Source organism: Mchenga conophoros, linkage group LG2 (assembly GCF_057382185.1).
Source record: "Mchenga conophoros isolate Kocher_MC1m ecotype Shallow Benthic linkage group LG2, M_conophoros_male_GT1.1, whole genome shotgun sequence".
Lineage (NCBI taxonomy): Eukaryota > Metazoa > Chordata > Actinopteri > Cichliformes > Cichlidae > Mchenga > Mchenga conophoros.
Window position 1 is genome coordinate 34,920,805 of NC_140527.1, and position 19,697 is coordinate 34,940,501.

Consider the following 19,697-nt stretch of genomic DNA (forward strand, 5'->3'; position numbering starts at 1 on the left):
TTGTCCAAATCGGGCTTTTTGCGTCGCCGGAGCTCCCGATTTCAGCCCTACGTCATCACCGAGTAGAGGGAAGAGCTGACGTCGAGGAAGAGTCACCGAGAGGAGAGGGCACGGGAGAGGGAGGGGGAGAGTTTCACCATTGCTAACACAGATATGAGACATATCTATCCACCCCATGGCCCCCTCCTTTCTTCTCCACCCCCCTCCCTCCGTTTTACGTCGGTGTTGGTGCGTTGGGAGCCCCCCTGCTCCGACGGAGTCCCAAGCTATATAAGTGACCGGCGAGCAGAGTCCCCCAACCAGATTTACGGGTTCCGGACTTCTGTGCAAGAGACGGCTACTATAGCCGCCGATTCACCTGCACTCCGAAAGGAGGGACAGACATCCAGCAGCACGGCCAGCACCCGAGCTGGACGCTGCGGCGGAGCTACAGCTGACAAGGACTGGACGGGAGAAGGTTTTAAACCTTGCTCTGGAAAAGAAAACAGCTGAGATGAAAGTCCGATCACATACCTGAGAGCTTTTCCACTTTTGCCAACTGTCTCTTAAGAGATCTCGAAGACAGGGATCCGCCGAGGCACGACCTCAAACGGCAACACTCCGCTCGCAAACTCTCCAACTTATATCAGGAGGAATTTCGATATTTCACCGCCGCAAAGCAGCCACAATGTACCGCTCAACCAAGGGAGCATCCAAGGCTCGACGGGACCAGATCAACGCCGAGATCCGGAACCTGAAGGACTTGTTGCCCATATCTGATGCAGATAAAGCGCGTCTTTCGTACCTGCACATCATGTCACTGGCCTGCATGTACACCAGAAAATCCGTCTACTTCACTCAAGGTAAGAATGATTTTTTCAAAAATACATTTATCTATATACATAAAATAGACCTGTTGATGAATCTCATGTTCTGCTGCATAGACTGACTGCATCTCTCACAGTGGCGGAATCAACAAGTGTTTCGGTGGTATCGAGGAGCTTTTGTGTTTATATAAATGGGATTTGGAGGGTAAACTGTGAATCCGTGACTCATTGATTTAACGTAAATAATCGTAACTAAGGTTGATAACAGCGTTTAAACGGCACTTTGTCGCTGTCCGTGGTGCTGAAATGCCTCAGCATCCTGAGTGCTCCCGCGGCGCTCTCCGTGGTGCTGAAACACGCTGCGGCATCTGCGTTTACTATGCGGAGATCAGTCACATTGTGTTCTTTCTTTCTTATTAGCTACATTAACAAATATCATCCCCTGTTTTTTTTCTTCCCTCCCTTCCCATCTTCCCCTTTTCTCCAGAAGCAGGAGCTGGTGTCAGTCTCGAGGAGGGCGCGGGGTTTCTGTCTTTTCACGAACTGTCGGAGTTGATGCAGGCGCTGCCGGGCTTTTTGATGCTGCTGACCGGAGAAGGGAAGTTTCTGTACCTGTCAGAGAGCGTCTCCGAGCACCTCGGACACTCCATGGTGAGTCTACACACGGTCAGTGCCTTAGCAGTTCAGCAATCCCGAGTTTGGGATTCGTAACTAACGTGGCTGTGTGTGTTTCTTTCTCAGGTGGATCTTGTGGCACAGGGAGACAGTGTGTATGATATCATCGACGCCTCAGACCACTTTATCATGAGGACAAATCTGTCAGCGACTACATCACTCGAGACCGGTAAGATAAATGTTTAATCTTTTTTTCCCCTCTACCTAACACAGACTGACAACCAAACGTGATGCTTAATAAAGCTCTCATTTCCCCTTCAGACCGTCTCTTTCGCTGTCGCTTCAACACCTCCAAGTCCGTGCGGAGGCAGAGTGCCGGAAACAAACTGGTTCTGATCCGAGCTCGCTGCCTTTCTCCCCCCTCTACTTCTCCTGCCGCCGGGTCTTACTGGACCTCCAACCCCGTCTGGGTGTGTTTCTGCTCTCCTCTGGAGCCACACCCGACCCGTTCCAGCCCCGGGGCAGAAAGGGAATCGACCTCCACTCCTCCCCTGGCCGATTCCAATTTATTCCTGGCCTGTTTCCACTCACAGCATGGCCGGGACATGAGGCTGCAGACAGCTCAGGACAGGTGAGTTCCCACAAAATAGCATTCCGTCTCCCACCTGTTGCTTTAATGTGAACCGGAATATGTTTATGAGATAAAGTGGTGAAACATTATCCCGCTAACACATCGCCACCCACTCTCTCCGCCTGCAGTGTGAGCGCCTATCTTGGCTTTGATGTGACAGCTTTAAGCTCCCGCTCCTGGTACAGCCTCCTCCACCCACAGGATCTGTCACATGCCTCTGCTCAGCACCGTAGCCTATGTAAGTGTACTCTTCACACATACTTACCAGTTACAACCAAACATGCCCACACACTTACACACTTTTGGCGCGCTGTGGCACATCCACACACTGAAAAACACTATGATGATTAATAGGATTACAAACTAACGCCAACTTGTGCTGCCACTCTTTTTCAACAGTGAGGGAAGGAGGAGAGGGCAGAGCTGAAATGGTGGTGCGCGTGCAGGCTCAGGACCAGTCGTGGGTTTGGCTCTACATGGTTCTTCAACTGCAGCCTGGTGAAATCCCCATCAGCAGCAACAACTACATCATCAGGTATTTACTAAACCAAACACCACTCATCAACTTTGAGATAAAAAAAAAAGTTGGTAAATGTGATCAAATCCCGCCAACCTAACTCCTCGGGTCTCCTCTGTTTTCCTTTTATCTCTCAGTGACTCTGAAGCTTGGTCAGTGCGCCAACAGCTCAGCTCAGAGCAGACACAGCTGACCCTGGTCCTGAGTACTGGGACGTCTCAGCAGGAGAGCCTAAGTCTCCAGTCACCAGAAACACTTTCCAGCCCAGACCAGGTGTTCACTCCTGGCAGCAGCGGCCTGTCCGGCCAGTCCTTTGACTTCAGCACTGCTGGCTGCAGTGTGGGCTCCTCTGATGAACCAGGGAGCTCTGCTGCCGAGGCCATGCAGCTGGAGGGTGACCCTCGCTCCAGTATCTCCTCGCTGGAGGAGGAAAGCTTCTTTCAGCAGCATCCCACCGAAACCCCATCAGCTGCTTCCTCCCCCACTCCAGTCACTGTTGAAACAGTAGCAGACTTAGACTTTTTAACCCAGAACATTCTCCTGCCACCTTCCTTCCAGCTCGACCCTCCACTGCCAGTTCTCCCCCTGCCTCTCCCCCCTGTGCCCACCTCACAAGCTCAGCAGACTAAAGAGTTTGTGTGCACACCCCCCTACACCCCCCAGGTGGGTGGGGCTAGCTTTCCTTTTGGCGAACCCCTCTTCAGTTTCGACCCCACAGGCACCACTACTCCTCCGCCCTCCGCTACGACTGCCACTGCCACCACCTCCTTGGCCCCCTCGGCATCCTCCACAGCCCCGCCAACTACTGCCTCCAGCCCTGCTCCTCCCACCACCCTCTCTACCAAACTTCCTCTTGCACTACCTACCCCATCTACTGAACTCCTCTTCCCCATCGAGCCCTGCAGTGTCTCCCTGTATGAGAAATTGCCCCCAACACCTGACAGCCCCGGAGATGGGGACTGCACAGTGATGACCCTTCCTGAGGTACGGGGTCCATTGTATGTAGATGTACCACTGGGGCCCCTCCAGTGCCCCCCCGAAGGCCTCCTGACTCCCGAGGCATCACCTGGTAAACAGCCTTGCCTCTCCTTTTTCTCCCTTGAGAGGGAGAAGGAAAGGGCGGAAATATCCCTTCTAGCTCAACACATCAGCTCCCTGGCAGAGGGATTCTACCTGGATCCACTCTTGTCAAAACTGTCTCCTCCCTCTGTATCACCATCCTCCTCCCCTCCCTCCCCCTTCCTGTCTCCAGCCATTGAAACTGCTGATTCAGTCCACATGCTGAAAGAGTTTTATCCCATCAAAGCGTGGAGAGGTCTGGACATCCCCATCTTCCTCGACGATGATGATTCTCTGTTTGAAGAGAGCATCCTAGAAGCCCTCCTCCAAGATGAATTTGCTCCTTCCCAGTCACCTGGCCTCTCTTCCCCCTTGACCTCCCCTATGCCCAATCCCTCGAGCCCAACATCTCCTCAAACCCCAGTATGTTGGCGCCAACCCTCCCAGTTTGAGGGAGTGGGCCACGTCTGTAGCGTCCAATCGGCGCAATGTAACTCCATGGCTGGGTGCGGGGCGACTGTGGCTGCTGAGGCCGGGGTGAAGGCGGAAGGGGAGGGGCTAGCGGAGGAAGCAATGGAGATCGAGGTGGTGTCATCTCCTGTGTCCTCTTGCTCCTCCATCCCAGCTTCCCCTCCCCTTATCCTCACTGCCTCCCCCAGCCCCACCACCTCCACACCCATCGCCTCGCCCACGCCCGCCGTGTCTTGCACTCAGTCCCTCCTGGAGGAACTGGCCGTCCTGGAACCCATGTTTGGGGCAGGTGCCTCGATCGCCCCTGGCTTAGGGCAACAACCTGAGTTGTATCAACTCCAATGTCATCCATCGCCACAGTGCTTCCACAAAGGTAAGAAGCTTTCCCTCTCCTTTGCTCTTTTGTAAAATCTCAGATTCGTTTAATAAGACAAAACACAAATGAAAATGCCCCACTGATTGTGTCTTTCTCTCTTTTCTCTTTTCTGTCTTTCAGATGGGAGTGGAAGTGTTCCTCCGTTCTAAAATAAGTCTGTGACTTACTTCATTAAGTATGGCATATTGTCATATTTTGTGGAGATCCTTTTACTGAAAAGTAAAAAATATTTAAGTGTATAAATATACATAATGTATATACAACTTAAGGACTTTAACTCCTACATGTCTCCGAAGAACAAAGATTGGCTTTATATTTTTGTTCAGTCATTTATCTGTATACTACAACAAAACTGGTGCGATTTTCAACATGATGGTGCAAAACTACGTGGACCCATAACTGACTGGGTTCTGAGTCCACGTGGTGTCTCAAGCTTCTCTGTTACATGAGCTTCAGATATGATCAGGCAGAGACACCTCTCTGAAGCGCTGTATAACTTCCAGATGCGCATTTGTATTCACTCGTAGTGAAAAATCTGTTGTGAACAAAAAATGGGAAAAAACCCCCCAGAACAATACATTTCTTGTTATTTCAAAGGACAGATGATCTAGAGGACTTTTGCCTGACATGCAGCAACGCAAACCCAAACCTCAAACGTATTGAAAGTCAAATGTTTACAATTTCTTTAAATCCTTTAGGATGAACACTGTCAGTTCACCGAAAAACTGTCTGAAATCTTCTTTCCAGTCTTCAAACCTGGAAGACAGCTGTTCCTCACAACCTTCAAGGCGACAACAAATCTCCAAACATATTCAACAAAACCTGAGATACTTTGAGCTTTGAGTTTGCGACTTCAGACCTTTAACATTTCATATTTATCTCTCCATCTAAAATCTTGTGTATCAATGTGATGTGCAAACAAGAAAAAAAAAAAGGAAAAAAAAAAGAAAACATGTGAGGAGATCCTGGCATGTGAAGATCTCAGTATTGTTGCCGGTGTCCCATTGCTTTATGAGATGCAACACCAAACAAGAGATTGTCTGGAAGTTTGCCGGGGCTCTGATCATGCCACAAATCCACTGCTACTTTGTACTGTACATTAGACTCTGAATGTGGGCTCTTCAGGTCCTTCCTGGCCTGATGGCAGTCGGCTGGATATTCTTGCAGCATCAATATTTGAAATGCTGGCAGCTTATAGCGGCTCCTGTGTGCCTGAAATGGCCCTGACCTGCTGAACTCTGAACTCTTTATCATGTCCATTCAACATGGACAGTTGCATCGTTGCTCCACTGGAGCGCGGTGCAGTGAGGCACAATTGACTATGTGAATGAGCGATTCTTCTTTTTTGAGAGGGGTTAGAATACAAAAGTTTTGTTTTAAAAAATAAAAATACGGACGGGGTGCTATTTCTATTCAGTTACCAAGCGACACGGGTTGAGAATGGTACAATTCCCATGGTGTCGACATGCTCACGTAGAGTTGTCTACGGTCAAGTAAAGGATTGATTCCTACGTTCTAGCTATTAAAGGCTAAGTTACTATACATGTGTAAAATTATATAATTGTATGTGTGATATTTGAAAACTAAAACAAAAAAGATGTTAATGCATATGCATTATATCTGTGGATGTAGGCATATGTTCTTTTCAGAAAGGTTGTACACATTTGTACATTTGTATGAAACAGTTATTGGTCTGTACATATAAGAAAAAGATTTTTATTGCATAAGATGGAATATATTCTAAACATCTTACTTACTGCAGTATGGACATTGTGGACCAGTGTTCTATTGTGATGCTTATAAGTGTATTTGGTTGTCATACAAATGCATTTATAATAAAGTGCACTTAATGCTGCTGATGCACTTGTGTCGTCATAGTCAAGCCCCCCTGTTCCTCCCTCAGCCACATCATCATCATCATCACCATCATCATCCCACCATCCCTGCCTCTTCTCCTCCCTCCCCCCTTTCGCTCTCCTCCATTTCTTCCCCTGGAGCGAGTTTCGCTCAGCAACAGCACTGACGCACACACATGACGAGACAGAATGAGACACTATCTGACTCACACTGACGCACACACTTGGCATCGAGGTTTTTGCATGCACGCTGGCACACACGGTTGGCCTCCCACTTATGATGATGCACACGCACACACACATAATAGTAGGCATATGACCCCCCCGCCACCCCTCTTTATAAATCACAGTAGCCCACATTCACTGATGTACCTGCAACTCTGTCAGCGCTTGGCGTGGTGTAAGACTCCATATATAGGCATTCCTGCTCAAGTGCTCTGACTGAAACAGCCTCCCATCTATTCTCAGCTTCTATTCTGAAGGATCAGAGAGGGGAGGGCTGGAGAGAGAGGGGAGACAAAGAAGGAGTGAGCAGAGGCTAAAATTAGAGGTACAGTACGGAGGGATATGGGACAAACTGTCACACAGTGGAAAAAATGGACATAACCAGATATGACAAAACTGAAAAATAACAAACATGCAAACATCCATTTGCTGCTTTCTTTAAATCATAATACATATATGATTATTTATATAAGTGAATATAGATGGATGGATCTTTTCCTTTCAGGTCTCACTATCAGTGCCACGAAGCAGAAAAAATAAGCCTTTAATGTACACGTTGAAGCACAGGCTTAAACATCCACCCTTTCTCTGCAAGTGAACATTTTGTTCCACTAGTACCTGCTGCAGTGTTGATGATGGAGGTGAGTGGAGGGAGTACAGCAAAGCTAACTGCTGCTATCTCCTGGCAAAGACAAGCACTGCAACAAGAGGAGCATGCTGTGTAGTACAGTATACGCTGTGGATGAAGCCATGTGAGAAAAGAGCTAATGAGGAGAGAACTGTTTTATATTTCAAGCTAAATTAACCAAATCAAATTCCAGGTGCAACTAAGATCCAATCTCCACTGTTTAACCTGGAGTATAGACACAGCTAATGTGAAACTGGATGATAAGGGTGGTCTTATTATTGCATTATCACAGATTAAAGAGTATACTTGGATACCAATATCTTTGTGATATACACTGATGAGCCACAACATTAAAAACTTGTTATTATTATCGCGTTGAGCAAAGAGAGATGTCACCTGGGGGAATCTGTGGTGTTTGGGACTGCCAGCAATAGGCTGTTGTGGGTTGGAGGGTGGGGCCTCCACCGATCAGCCTAGTTCATCATATATTAGATTGGGAGTCGACCTGGGAAGTTAGGAATCTAGATCCACATCATCTCCACTGCTTCTTGGTGGAGATATTTTCAGAGTCACCATAGCAGAGCAGAGGGAGGTCTCAGCCTCAGTGGAGGGCTTTTTGGAGAAATGTGGTTATTTGTTAAAATAATATCAATATTAATCCCAGAACCCAATTAGAACCATTCAGCATTGCATGATATGGAGTTGCTCTAATTATTATCACCTCATCGGTGATCAGTGTGTGCAAAATTCACGTATAAAAAAAAATACATAAACAAGCAATTACTCCTCTTCTAGCAACAGCCAATGATTGCAACTGTTGATCATTTCTGCAAGTAACCATGTTTATTTCTACCTGAGAATATACCTAGTAATTCTTTTAATTATGTTATTTTTTTGCTTTTGATCAAAAAACATGAAATAACGACATTTGAAAAAACAAAACAAAAAAACAACAACAATTGCTAGTCTCCAAATACAGCTACAGTGTACCCCTGTGGTCATAAAGGTTCAGGAACAATACTCAGGTAGGCTGTTAGTGCTAACGCCACTCAGTATTAAGGGGTCCAAAGTGAGGCAAGAAAATATCCTCCGCACGATTACAGCACCAGCAGCCAGAACCGTTGATGTGAGGGAGGACGGCAGGATGATGCAAGGCTTTCATTCTGTCTTTGCCAAATTCTGATCCCACCATCTGAACGTGACAGCAGACTCATCAGATCAGGCAACGTGCTCAGTCTTTTGTCCAAGTTTTGGTGAGGCCATCCAAATTGTAGCCTCAGTGTCCTGTTCGTATCTGACTGAAGTGGCGCCCGGTGTGGTCTTCTGCTGCTGAGGCCCATCTGCTTCAAGGTTCAGCATGTCGTGCATTCTAAGAGGCTACATACCTTAGTTGTAGTGAGCAGTTATTTAAGTTTCTGTCCCCTTCTTATCAGTTAGAAGCAGTCTGACCTCTGGCATCAAGGAGGCATCAACCAGAGAACTGCTGCTCACTTAATATTTTCAGTTTTTCAGACCACACTCTGTAAACCTTAGAGCAGGGGTCCCCAATCCCAGTCCACGAGGGCCGGTGTCCCTGCAGGTTTTAGATCTCACCCTGGGTCAACACACCTGAATCACAGGATTAGTTCATTACCAGGCCTCTGGAGAACTTCAAGACATGTTGAGGAGGTAATTTATCCATTTAAATCAGCTGTGATGGATCAAGGACGCATCTAAAACCTGCAGGGACACCGGCCCCCGTGGACTGGGATTGGGGACCCCTGCCCTAGAGATTCCTGAGAGTTATGCTAGTTTATCTTGATTTGATAGAATAAAAATGAGAATAAAGTAAAGTAATAATTTAGGGTTTTAAAACATCATAAATAAGCAAAAAAATAAAAATAAAAAATCAAAGTAAAAGGTCTTAACTTTAAATTGCCTGTTATGTTCCATGAGCAGTTCAACAACACAGTAAATAAGTACAGATAAACGAAAGTATTCCTCATATTTTACGAGCTGAATAATTATAATTTTTACTCAAATTATTTGACTGACAGTTACACCTAACGAGCTGTGTCAGCACTGGCAGACCAAACACATTTAAACAAAGTTTAAGGAGTTAAAAGTCATTAATTTGAACAACAGAAGTTTGAAGAACGATAAGATTCGTCTGAAAGTCAATAATTCTCTCACCGCCCGAGGTCCCTGTGATTTGTGCAATAATTAATGTGCTGAACCCCTCAGATCCCTGATAGATAGAAAAACATTTGAAATGCGCAGGAAACCATATGCACAACCTGTCAAATACCCAAACTGCCTCCAGAAGTGTTAATAATAGATAATAACATCAAAGAGACTGAATATACAAATCCTTCCATGACAGAGAAATTACATTTTCATTAGATGAGCTGGAAGGAAATTAATCACGCGGGCTCGTAAATATTTTTAAAATCTAACTGGGTGTTGTTGCTGAAATGTAGGCGATGTAAACGCTTAAATTAAGCTGTATGCCATTAAAGGGAAGTTTTAATATCAGAAAGACAAGGAAAGGGTGTCGTGTAACACGTTGTGTTTATTAAGTTCAGACACACACACATTAACAGTGTTTTTGCATGAATGTATAAAATGAATATAAAGAGAAATGCAGGGATGTTACAGGACTTCATTTCTTCTTGCCCGCTAAAGCTTCGGCGGCAGCGGCTGCTGCTGCCACAGCGTCCGCTTTCAACTTCTCCTCTCGCTGCTCCAGGAAGACTTTGTACTCATCAGCTGATAGACTGGAGAGGAGGATGAGGAAGAGAGAGAGAGAGAGAAAAGGAAGATTGGAGATGAGGACAGAGATACACCCTTATTTTTTAAACTTGACAGGAGAAATCCTTCAGCTATCTGCAACATTAACTCCAAACCCCTTTTTGTTTTCAGTCCCCTGAATGAAAGAGCACCGACTTCTCTCGGGGCTCACCACAATGCAGCAGTGTTCAGCAACCCATCCAGGGAAAATTTCATTGTACAAAAAGGCAGAGATACCAATTTCTTCACTGACAGTACTCCCAATAAATCAAAATGCACTGCAGCCACGAGACAAGTTAGGTTCTAAGCAAGGGGGAGAAACTGATTCTGGGAAAAATACAGCACTATTAGCTGAAGTAGAAATGGAAGCGGCAGAAGCAGATGATAGAGCCTGAATACTAAACTACGTTATAAAAAAAAATATACATGAAATGCTGTGCACGTCATAAATGATAAAGATCTTGAAGGATAAAAAGAAACGCAAAGCGAACAGGTTTGTGTCGCTTCGTCTAAAAGCAATCCAAAGCAACACGTACAAACTCATAACATCCCATTTTTTCTCTGATTTGGCACTATATACTACCTCTACAGTCACTATAAACGACACGCCGTGCTTCGGCATGCTGCGTTTGCAGTCAGTATATGGAAAAAAAAAACACGTTTAGTCGTTTTATTCTAACAGAAACCTCTGCAGCCTTGGAATCAAACTTTCATCCCACACAGGAAACAAATCACTTCTCTCCAAAGGTCTACTAGTTATTTTGTGTTTTCAGGCTTGTTTGCGGAGCTTTTTAATGACCGTCCACACTTCTCTTTTTTCCCCCCGCAGCTGTGGGCAGCTCCTCCACCGCCTCTCTGAACTACATTGTGGGTGAGCCCATTAAGAGCACATTGGAAAATCAAGGGTATGCATACTGACTTTGAGCATATTTTGCTTTCATAGTGTAATCATAATACACACTCAGAACCCAATTTGCAAGTTAACCCTTTAACACCTGGAGCAAAAACTGAGCGTTTTAACATGTTTCTCTTTGTACTGTAAACTACTAACGCTATTTGTTTTCCTTAAGCAGTGAATTTGTAATTAGAATTTAAACAGAAAACAAAATGTAATTGATTTAACTATCACACCAGATTGTGCCTCTTTTTTCACTCAAACATTTGGGTTTCACATTTTTCACTATGGAAACACCTTTGCGCTTAAAAATGAACTGCTACCGCCCTAACCATGTAGTTTACAGCAAGAAAATTCACTTTCTTTTAACATCGACTCTTTACTTCCATGAGGAAGAAGACAGCTTGGGTGGCACAACCCAATAACTGGTTGTGCCGCCCTTGGTAGCAAGAACTGCCATCAAGTGTTAGTGATGTCCTACAATGGGTCACTCTTCTTTCCGGAATTGTTTTAATTCAGCCACACTGTAGCGTCGTTGGGCACGGGCGGTGTGTTTAAGCTCATACTAAAGCACCTCAGTTGGATTTAAGTCCAGACTTTGGCTAGGCCCTAAGTCATTTTATGTTATTGCCATCCAGAGGTGGACTTGCTGATAATTTCCTGCTGTGTAACCGTGTAATGCCTGCACATTCTCCTTGAAGATTTTCTGCAGAATTCACATTTCTGGAATTTACAACAAGAATTCCAGGTCATGAAGCAGCAAAGCAGCCCCATACCATTACATTACGACCACCATGACTGTTGGTATGAAGTTCTTTTCGTGAACTCAGTTTTATGCCAAATGTAACAAATCTTCAAAGTTCAACTTTTGGGAAAGGAATAATTTCCCAAAAGTCGTTGGGATCATGAGGATGCTTTTTGGCAATGATAAGCCTTTGTGCTCTTTTTTGGTCAGCAGTGGTTTTCTCCTTGGACCTCTCCCATGGAAATCAAGTCTCTTCCTTATTGTTGAATCATGAACTCTGACCTTAACTGAGGCAATTTGGGACAACAGTTCTTTAGATGTTGTTCTGGGTTCTTTTGTGATCTCCTGGAGTAATTTTGGTAGGTCACTGCTCCTGTGAAGGTTCATAACTGTTCTGGGGTTTTTTCATTTGTGGATAATGGATCTCACACTGTGGTTCACTGGAGTATCAAGACCTTAGAAATGACTTTGTACCCCTTTCCAGACTGACAGGTGTCAAAGACTTTGCTTGAGTTTCTTTAAATTGTGACATGATGTGTTTCTTTTTGAGATTTTTTAGCCTCCTTCACTTTGTCAGACAGGTTCTATTTAAGTGGTTTCTTTATTTAAAAAAATCTGGTAGTAATCAGTCCTGAGTGTGGCAGGTGAAAGTGAACCCAGCTCTCTAAAACAACAACAAATTGGTTAATCACAATTAACTAATGAGTTAGCAAAGAAGAAAGAAGTTGTTTTTTTCACACCAGGTTTAGATTTAGCAATCATCATTTAAAAAATGCATTTACTCAGGTTATCTTTGTCTGATATTAAAATTAGTTTGATGATCTGAAATATGTATTTGGGACAGATATGCAAAAACCTAAGAAACCAGAAAGGGGGCAAATACTTTTTCATCGTAGCAGCAGCCAAATCACGTCAGTCACAAACATTCAGAATAAAAGATCATAGTTCAGCACTGAATGCCAGGTGTGATGTGATACACTGGTTGTAGATATTGTATAACAGTGTTAAGTATTCAAATGATAACCCTGGAACCCTGCTCGATTTATAGTTTTTAACATTTTAGCATATTAGCAGGCTGTTTCTGCACATTTTTCTAATTTGTCTTAATGAAGTCTAATTGTGTAATGTGCAGCTGCATTAGCTCGATACTCATTATTAAAGGACTAGGGGCTTTTACAGGTCCGTGCAATGACTCACCTCGCACTGCAAGAAGGTCTCAGGTGTTGGGTTTCAGTATGTCTAATAGCCAATCAAAAGCACTCCAAAACAACCCTACGGTGGCTGTTTGGAGCCACTGCAAACAATGTTCACAATGTCTGCTGTCTCTGTGTGTCTGACAGAGTCAGTCTGGCATCCAGTGGCCACATTTACAGCATCCACAGACTCTATAAAATGATGTCCACCTTGACATTACCCACTGGTGTTTGAACACTGGTTTTGAAGCCTTGAGCTGAGCATCTTTGTTTTTAATGAGTCCAGACGTCAAACGTGAGGGATGAATCTAACTGAGAACCCGAGGAAACCGCAGACTCATCCAGCAGCAACCTGTCAATCACCAGGTAAGCGAGCGGCAGAGCACATTTCGCTTCATCGTCGGTTTTCCTCCACAATGGGACTTTAAATTTACATGGAGCATTAAATAAAAATTCAAACTCTTGATTAAAACGATACATTTCTTGCATTAATGTACTAAGCTATAAAATCAAGTTTGGAGTATCCTGCGAGTTATTTTTTTAATCATCTCATAAACACAATTTTAACAAAATCAGAACCTCTCTCTGGGTTTATATCTTTAGCTGCATCTTTTCACAAATGTTGGGATGCAAACATGTGCGAACGTTGTCTGGTCTTAATGTAACTGCATATAATGTTGGACTTCATGTGTTCTGGGTGTTAGAAGGCAAACAAGCAGCTTAGAAGGAACTTTTTGTTCTCTGGGTTTTTGGAAAACAAAAAACAAACTGTATTAAGCCGTTAGGATTATGTTTAGAGTCTGCAAAAGTTACCGCTGATAGTGTTATGATGTGGAGTCTGAACCATGGAGGCTTCCATTAGTGACCTCTGTCCACATCTACTGCCAGCACTGAGCGCTGCTTCAGTTGTTTGAATCTCAGGAGTATGATGAGTGGCGGTCGACTGAGAGGACTGATGAATATCTACCGTGATAAGTGAACGGATGCTGAGGCCGTTTTGTTAGAGTCTGAAAATGTAGCGACAAGAATGCACTTCAAATTGGAAGGAAAACCGTTTCATTGGGTCTTTGATTTTGTTATTGTAGCGGCTTGGTTTGTCTTACAAGACAGCATGATGTTGCTGAAATCCTGCTTAACTGCACATTTCTGCCTTTCTCTATACCCCCATATGTTACAATGTTTGACTGGCTGTTGGACTGTCGTGTTGGCTGCTGTTGTCTTTTATAACGTGGATGCTAACAAACCCCCCCCCCAAAAAAAAACCCCATCCTAATAAGTAATAGGGTTATTTTCTCATAGTCTGCTATGTAATCTAAATTAGTTTCTCCAAACAGATGAATCATTCCCTTCAGGTCATTAGAAAGACTGAAGGTTGAGCACGAGTTTAGCTCACTGGGTGAGTAGGCGACCACATGCCTCTTGGCCGGGTTTGAGTCCAGCCCTCGACCCTTTGCTGCATGTATCCCCTGCTCTTTCTCCCACCTTCCTTTGATCTTCACTGTCCAATAAAGGCAAAACTGTCTAAAAAAGTAAAGTTTAGAAGGAATGCAGACTTTTCTTCAATTCGGACACTGCGGTAAGGAAACATTTCCTACTTATAAAACAGTGTTTCCTGTTCTCTCCAGGTTGCAAACACCCGATTTCAGATTGCTGATTGCTTTTTCACTGCTGTCTCTTCAGCTTTTATACTGGGCCAAGGTCACAAACACACAACTGTCAGCCAACTGTTTTGGGAAAAGGCAATGTTCTTTATTCATAAGTTAATGTGAGCTACAGATTGATTTAGTGCAGGGTGATGCACAGGTTGTATTACTCTGAAACAAAACCCAGCTTTCCATCTTTTCCATCTGTGTCCTCACAGTGTGACCAATGTCGCCTCACTGAGGGGGTCCTCGCACATCTTCCTTGGTTCTGCCTGACGTTATGCGAGTATTGAATAGAAATTTTCCAGTGTTTGTCATCCGCCTTGTCCAAAGACATTAAACCCAACAACATACTGGAAATTTCTGGATGCTCTGTAGAAACCTTTTAACTTTCATATCCAGATCGCTCTGCTTCTGTGAATGCTGGTTGCCAATAAACTGATTCTTTTCTTCTCCACCCACCTTTGCACACTGGAGATGTTATTTGTTATACAAATAAAAGAATTACCTGTGTATAAACCAAATACTCAGGGTAGATTTAATAGGATGTGGGGGCCTGTTCTTGATATATTACCTCTCACAAGCAATGAGCTTTACTTATTTCTTAACCCAACAGTGTACGGAGTCCTTCTTATATATTTTGGTTATTTTCTGTTTTCATAATGTCAATACTCCGTATGTATTACCATCTGGCACACTCTTGTTTGTTCACTGCTCTGTGTCTGTTTACGGCAAAAATAAATAAATAAATGAAATGAAATGAAATGAAATGAAATGAAATAAGGATAAGGATATCAGTCTGATCCTGTCTGAAAAACCTAGATTCGGTGTTGTTGAAAAACTGCTGATCTTTTTAATTCCCTTCTACATTATCCTGCGTTCAGTTTGCCGTGCATCAGTGGGTTTGCACTGGATCCTAACAGGAGGAAGTTTGGAGGAATCTAGCAAGAAAGGATCAGTACTCTGGATGCATTTCACCCCACTATGTCAACAGCTTTTCTTCATATGTTTTCAGAAGTTTTTCACCTCACAGCAAACTGTGGGCAGTTGAATTCCCAGAACTGAAAAGCTCGGATGAAGACTTAAATTCCCCTGCCTGCTTTTCTCCACCTGGTACTCTCACTCTTGTTCAGCCTAACACTTGTTGGGATTCTTTCACTGCACTGAAACATTTGATTTGTGCTTCCCGATAGCTCAATAAAATGAGATTAGAAGTACACCAAGTACAGAATTGGTACTTACTTGTTGACAACCTTAATGCCCAGGGAGCGAGCTGAGCCGATGATGCTTTTCACAACCGTCTCAAGGGAGGCGTTCCTCATTTTGAAGCACTCGTCCTGAGCTTTCACCTGTGCGATTTCATACACTGCTCTGACGGACACCATCCCCGCCGTCTCGTGACCTTGACGCACACACAAAACAGAGGGCGAAGCATAAATAAAACAATATAAAATTCACTACATGTATCAAGAAAGGTTGAAGGAGGGCAAAGCGAGTTGGAAATCTGTGTGCACAGGTGAGTACGTCGGCGTTGCAGGAGTCAGCTGAAGGTAGCTTGAAGCATAAAACGTGAAAATCCATAATTCTCTTTCCCTAACACACCATGTTTGCCACTTCCCACCTCTGCCATAGCGTTTCCCCATATGTCATGAATTTAACATCAATCGCAGCAAAGCTCAAATCCGAGTCCATGAAGAGACGTGTCCAGAACAGGATGCGCTCAGCAGGTGAAAACTTTAGTAAGAGCAGATACATGACTGAGGCAAGACCTCTCACCAGTCTTTCCAGCTCCTTTTGCAATTCCTGCCGCTTGTTTGAGGAAGTAAGACACCGTGGGCTGGCCAATCGTCAGGTCATACGTTCTGTCAGGCTGAGAGGGAAAAAGAGAGACAGAGGAATCAATATTAACACCCATGAAACCCCTGAGAGTGTGAATACATGAGATTTTGCAGAATGTATAAATATTATTGTAACCAAGATTTTAACATCCTGATTTTGACCCTATATTCGGTATTGCTTTGTGCTTTAGGACAGCCAAAGTACATGGGACAGTGTTTAACAGAGATCATAATTATTATTTCCCCCAAATTAACACCAGTGTGTTTTCATCCCCCTGGAAAAAATAAAAATACTGGCACCAAAATCCTATGTCACCCCATTCTTGAGTTATCACATTCAGAAACTCTGAGATTCAAACTCGTCCAAGATTTTTAGTAGATACAGCTACAGTTAGGGCTGTTCGATATAACGATATATATCGGATGACGATATAAAAACGTCTATCGTTTCATTTTACGCTATCGTTTGTTTCTTGGTGTCGCAAAATAAACTGTTTACGGCAATATTTTTTCATGGTTTTGATGGTCACTGTAGTGGCTATATTAATTTCTTAAAGTTCTCTCTTTCTCTTATATTTTATATAACCACACTATGGACGCACAAGCGCCTGTTTTCATGTGTTGTGGTTAGCAACAACGACGGTAACAGCATCGCGTGTCTGCTTGTTTATGTTCCACATAAACCTTTCACAATAAAGCTCAAGATCCTGTTGAGACTTTTCAAAATAAACTGAATCACGTGAAAGAGCAGCCGTCAAGTGTTAGAAAATAAACCTTAGACTCAAACGTTAGAACAGGCTTTTCCCCGCAGCACGTCGTGTAATAAATACTCACAAAGAAAACGGCGGCTGTTACAACTTATGTCTAAAAATGTATCGTTTCATGCATCGGTTAAAACACTCGACTCCAGCTACATGAGGCGCAGCTGGAAACACTTCCCGCAAGTCGAGCTGCCCGAGATTCACAGAATTTACAGAAAATGTTCCATTTTTGTGATTTATATCGTTATCAGGACAATAGAATTCTTATATCGGGATATGAGATTTTGGTCATATCGCACAGCCCTAGCTACAGTATCAATTTGAAGCTCCTACATCACCTTGTTTTTGAATTATCACAAACTTGGATGTTGGCAGGGCGATGACATTAAAACACAGTACAGCCTTTAACAAGCCTAAATTCATGAAACGACTTCATGCAGCAAGAGAACTTTAACCATGATGTTATGGGATATGCACAGCCAAAGCCCACAGGCTCGGCCAAAAAGAGATTAAAGCTGCCCAGGACATGACTAACACGTGTCTACTGAGCGTCACTGAGGTCAGCAGAGACATTGTGAGTGAAATGGCACTTAAACAATCATTAATAGAAAGAGAGTTCTCTCCCAATCCAGAAAACAGCTGAGCAAATTGGGTTGTTTCAATGGCACAATGGTACAATGGAGGGTCATGACAGTTTCTGCTGTGACGTGTCAGGTACATTCACTGGTCAATTTATTAGGTACACCTTGCTAGTACCCGGTGGACCCGTTTAGCCTTCAGAACTGCCTTTATTCAGAATTTTGGTCCATATTTACATGATGTGAATCTTCTATCCCATGCCATGGTGACTGTGGAGGCCATTTGAGTACAGTGAAGCCATTATCATGTTCATGACACCAGTTTGAGATGATTTGAATTTTGTGGCATGATGGGTTATCCTGCTGGAAGCAGCCATCAGAAGATTGGTGCACTGGTCATAAAGGGATGGACAGATGGTTAGAAACAATATTTAGGCAGGCTGTGGTGTTTGTTACTAATGGACCTAAAGTGGGGCATGGAAATATCACCCCAAACGTCTACAAGGCAGGACAGATCCACAATTTCATGTTGTTTGCACCGGCTTCTGACGCTTACATCTGAATGTTAAAGCAGAAATCGAGACTCGTCACATCACGGGCAACATTTTTTCTTCAATTCTCCAATTTTGGTGAGTCTTTGTGAACTGTAGTTTGTTTCCTGTTCTTAGCTGACAGGAGTGCCACCCAGTGAGGTCTGCTCATCTGCTTCGAGGTTCCACTTCTTGTGCATTCAGAGATGCTCTTCTGCATACCTTGGTTGAAATGATTGATTATTTGAGTTGCCTTCCTACCAACTAGAAGCAGCCTGTCCATTTTACTCTTGACTTCTAGCATCAACAAGGCATTTTTACCCAGACTGCTGCTTCTCACTGGGTATTTTCTCTTTTCAGACCATTATCTGTAAACCCTACAGACAGCAGTGTGAAAATCCCAGCAGAACGGTTTGTAAAACACTCACACAGCCTGTCTGGCAACAGCAACCATGCCACACAGAAAGTCACATAATTCACCTCTCTTCATTTTCTAATGCTCCGTTTGAACTTAAACGAGGTCATCTTGACCACGTCTATGTGCCTAAAGCACTGACTCGCTGCTCCCTGACTGATTAGATATTTATGTTAACGAGCAATTGAAAAGGTCTACCTGATAAAGTGGCCGGTGATTGTGACCTGACATCATCATTGTGAGGAGCAAGAAACTGGTTAAAAAAATTAATTTTCATGCACTGGACTGAACATTTTCATGCAGAATAATAGGGGAGGTTTTTGAAGCGGCCTCCTGGGTTTTGCAAACATCACCGTCTAATTATTTTTTCAGAAAACGACTCTGTGAACCGAATGCGTGCTAATGCATGAGGAGCACAAATTAAATCTAATTGCAGCAGCTGAGCTAACATTCACAGCAGCTCGTCGAGTTCGAAAACTCTTTCCGACTCATTTTGAAATTAGATTTTGAGGTAAGACATCAGAAGCAGCTCTACCTTCCAGCGTAACTCTTTAAAGTCTGCTCTGAAGCCGTCACCACGCATCACGAGAGCAACTCTGGCGGAGAATTACGACATTCGTCTAATTGGTTTGAACGAACAAACAGATTAACCTTCTTAACTCAGATAATTGAACATGGCGGATAATCTTCAAACACAGTCTTGAGTCATTTGGTTTCCCTGTACTGCTGAGTTTGCTGAAAGTCTTAACGCAGCAATATAAAAACATAGCTTGGTCCTACTTCTCACAAGATTAGGACTTTTCTGGAAATTCAACTTAAGGCCCATTAAATTGCAAAAAGTTAAAAAGCTTTTATTATCACATGAGTAAAGCAAAGATAATCGCATATTAGTCGATCTTCTTCGGGGTCTGAAGGCAGTGCGCTTCATGTTTTAAGGGCGAATTAATTCACAGTATTAATCCTACCCTGTGGATTTGAAGAATTTACATTTTCTTTATTCCACAGTGAGAACCTTTATTTCAAATAAGATGTTTTCAAGGTTATGATGTCAATTACTGCACCGATCAACAAGGCAGCTTATTATTTTGTCTTTTTCTGTTATGGAAAAAATTTATGCCATAACCTGCTGGTTCACTGTGAACCTTT

At 43.6% G+C, this 19,697-nt stretch overlaps 2 protein-coding genes across 3 annotated transcripts in view; one reads left to right on the top strand and one right to left on the bottom strand.

Annotated features, from left to right (window-relative positions):
• Positions 1-313: 313 nt before the first annotated feature.
• On the top strand, positions 314-6,334 carry npas4a (neuronal PAS domain protein 4a). Of its 2 annotated transcripts, none has more exons than XM_085243033.1 (8): positions 314-842; positions 1,294-1,457; positions 1,548-1,650; positions 1,743-2,052; positions 2,181-2,290; positions 2,452-2,587; positions 2,707-4,472; positions 4,596-6,334. In XM_085243033.1, exons 1-8 carry the CDS (start codon positions 668-670, stop codon positions 4,622-4,624), a joined length of 2,793 nt encoding a protein of 930 aa, XP_085099159.1. In that variant the 5' UTR covers positions 314-667; the 3' UTR covers positions 4,625-6,334. The 2 variants fall into 2 exon arrangements, with proteins under 2 accessions (XP_085099159.1, XP_085099168.1); XM_085243042.1 differs by having other exon boundaries at positions 1,297-1,457.
• A 3,383-nt stretch (positions 6,335-9,717) lies between these two features.
• Positions 9,718-19,697, bottom strand: part of mrpl11 (mitochondrial ribosomal protein L11) — a 62,113-nt gene continuing 52,133 nt past the window's right edge. Inside the window, exons 4-6 of the mRNA XM_085243096.1 lie at positions 16,206-16,299; positions 15,672-15,831; positions 9,718-9,940 (exon numbers count right to left, since the gene is read on the bottom strand). Of these exons, the coding sequence (XP_085099222.1) occupies positions 9,826-9,940; positions 15,672-15,831; positions 16,206-16,299 (369 nt within the window). The 3' untranslated portion in view covers positions 9,718-9,825. The remainder of the gene's footprint in view (positions 9,941-15,671; positions 15,832-16,205; positions 16,300-19,697) is intronic.

Excerpts from the sequence above, each read along its gene's own strand:
- npas4a (XM_085243033.1), top strand. The coding sequence starts at position 668 with ATGTACCGCTCAACCAAGGGAGCATCCAAGGCTCGACGGGACCAGATC. Across the intron at positions 1,651-1,742 it reads GACTACATCACTCGAGACCG|ACCGTCTCTTTCGCTGTCGC; the intron begins GTAAGATAAATG and ends TTTCCCCTTCAG. Across the intron at positions 2,588-2,706 it reads AGCAACAACTACATCATCAG|TGACTCTGAAGCTTGGTCAG; the intron begins GTATTTACTAAA and ends TTTATCTCTCAG.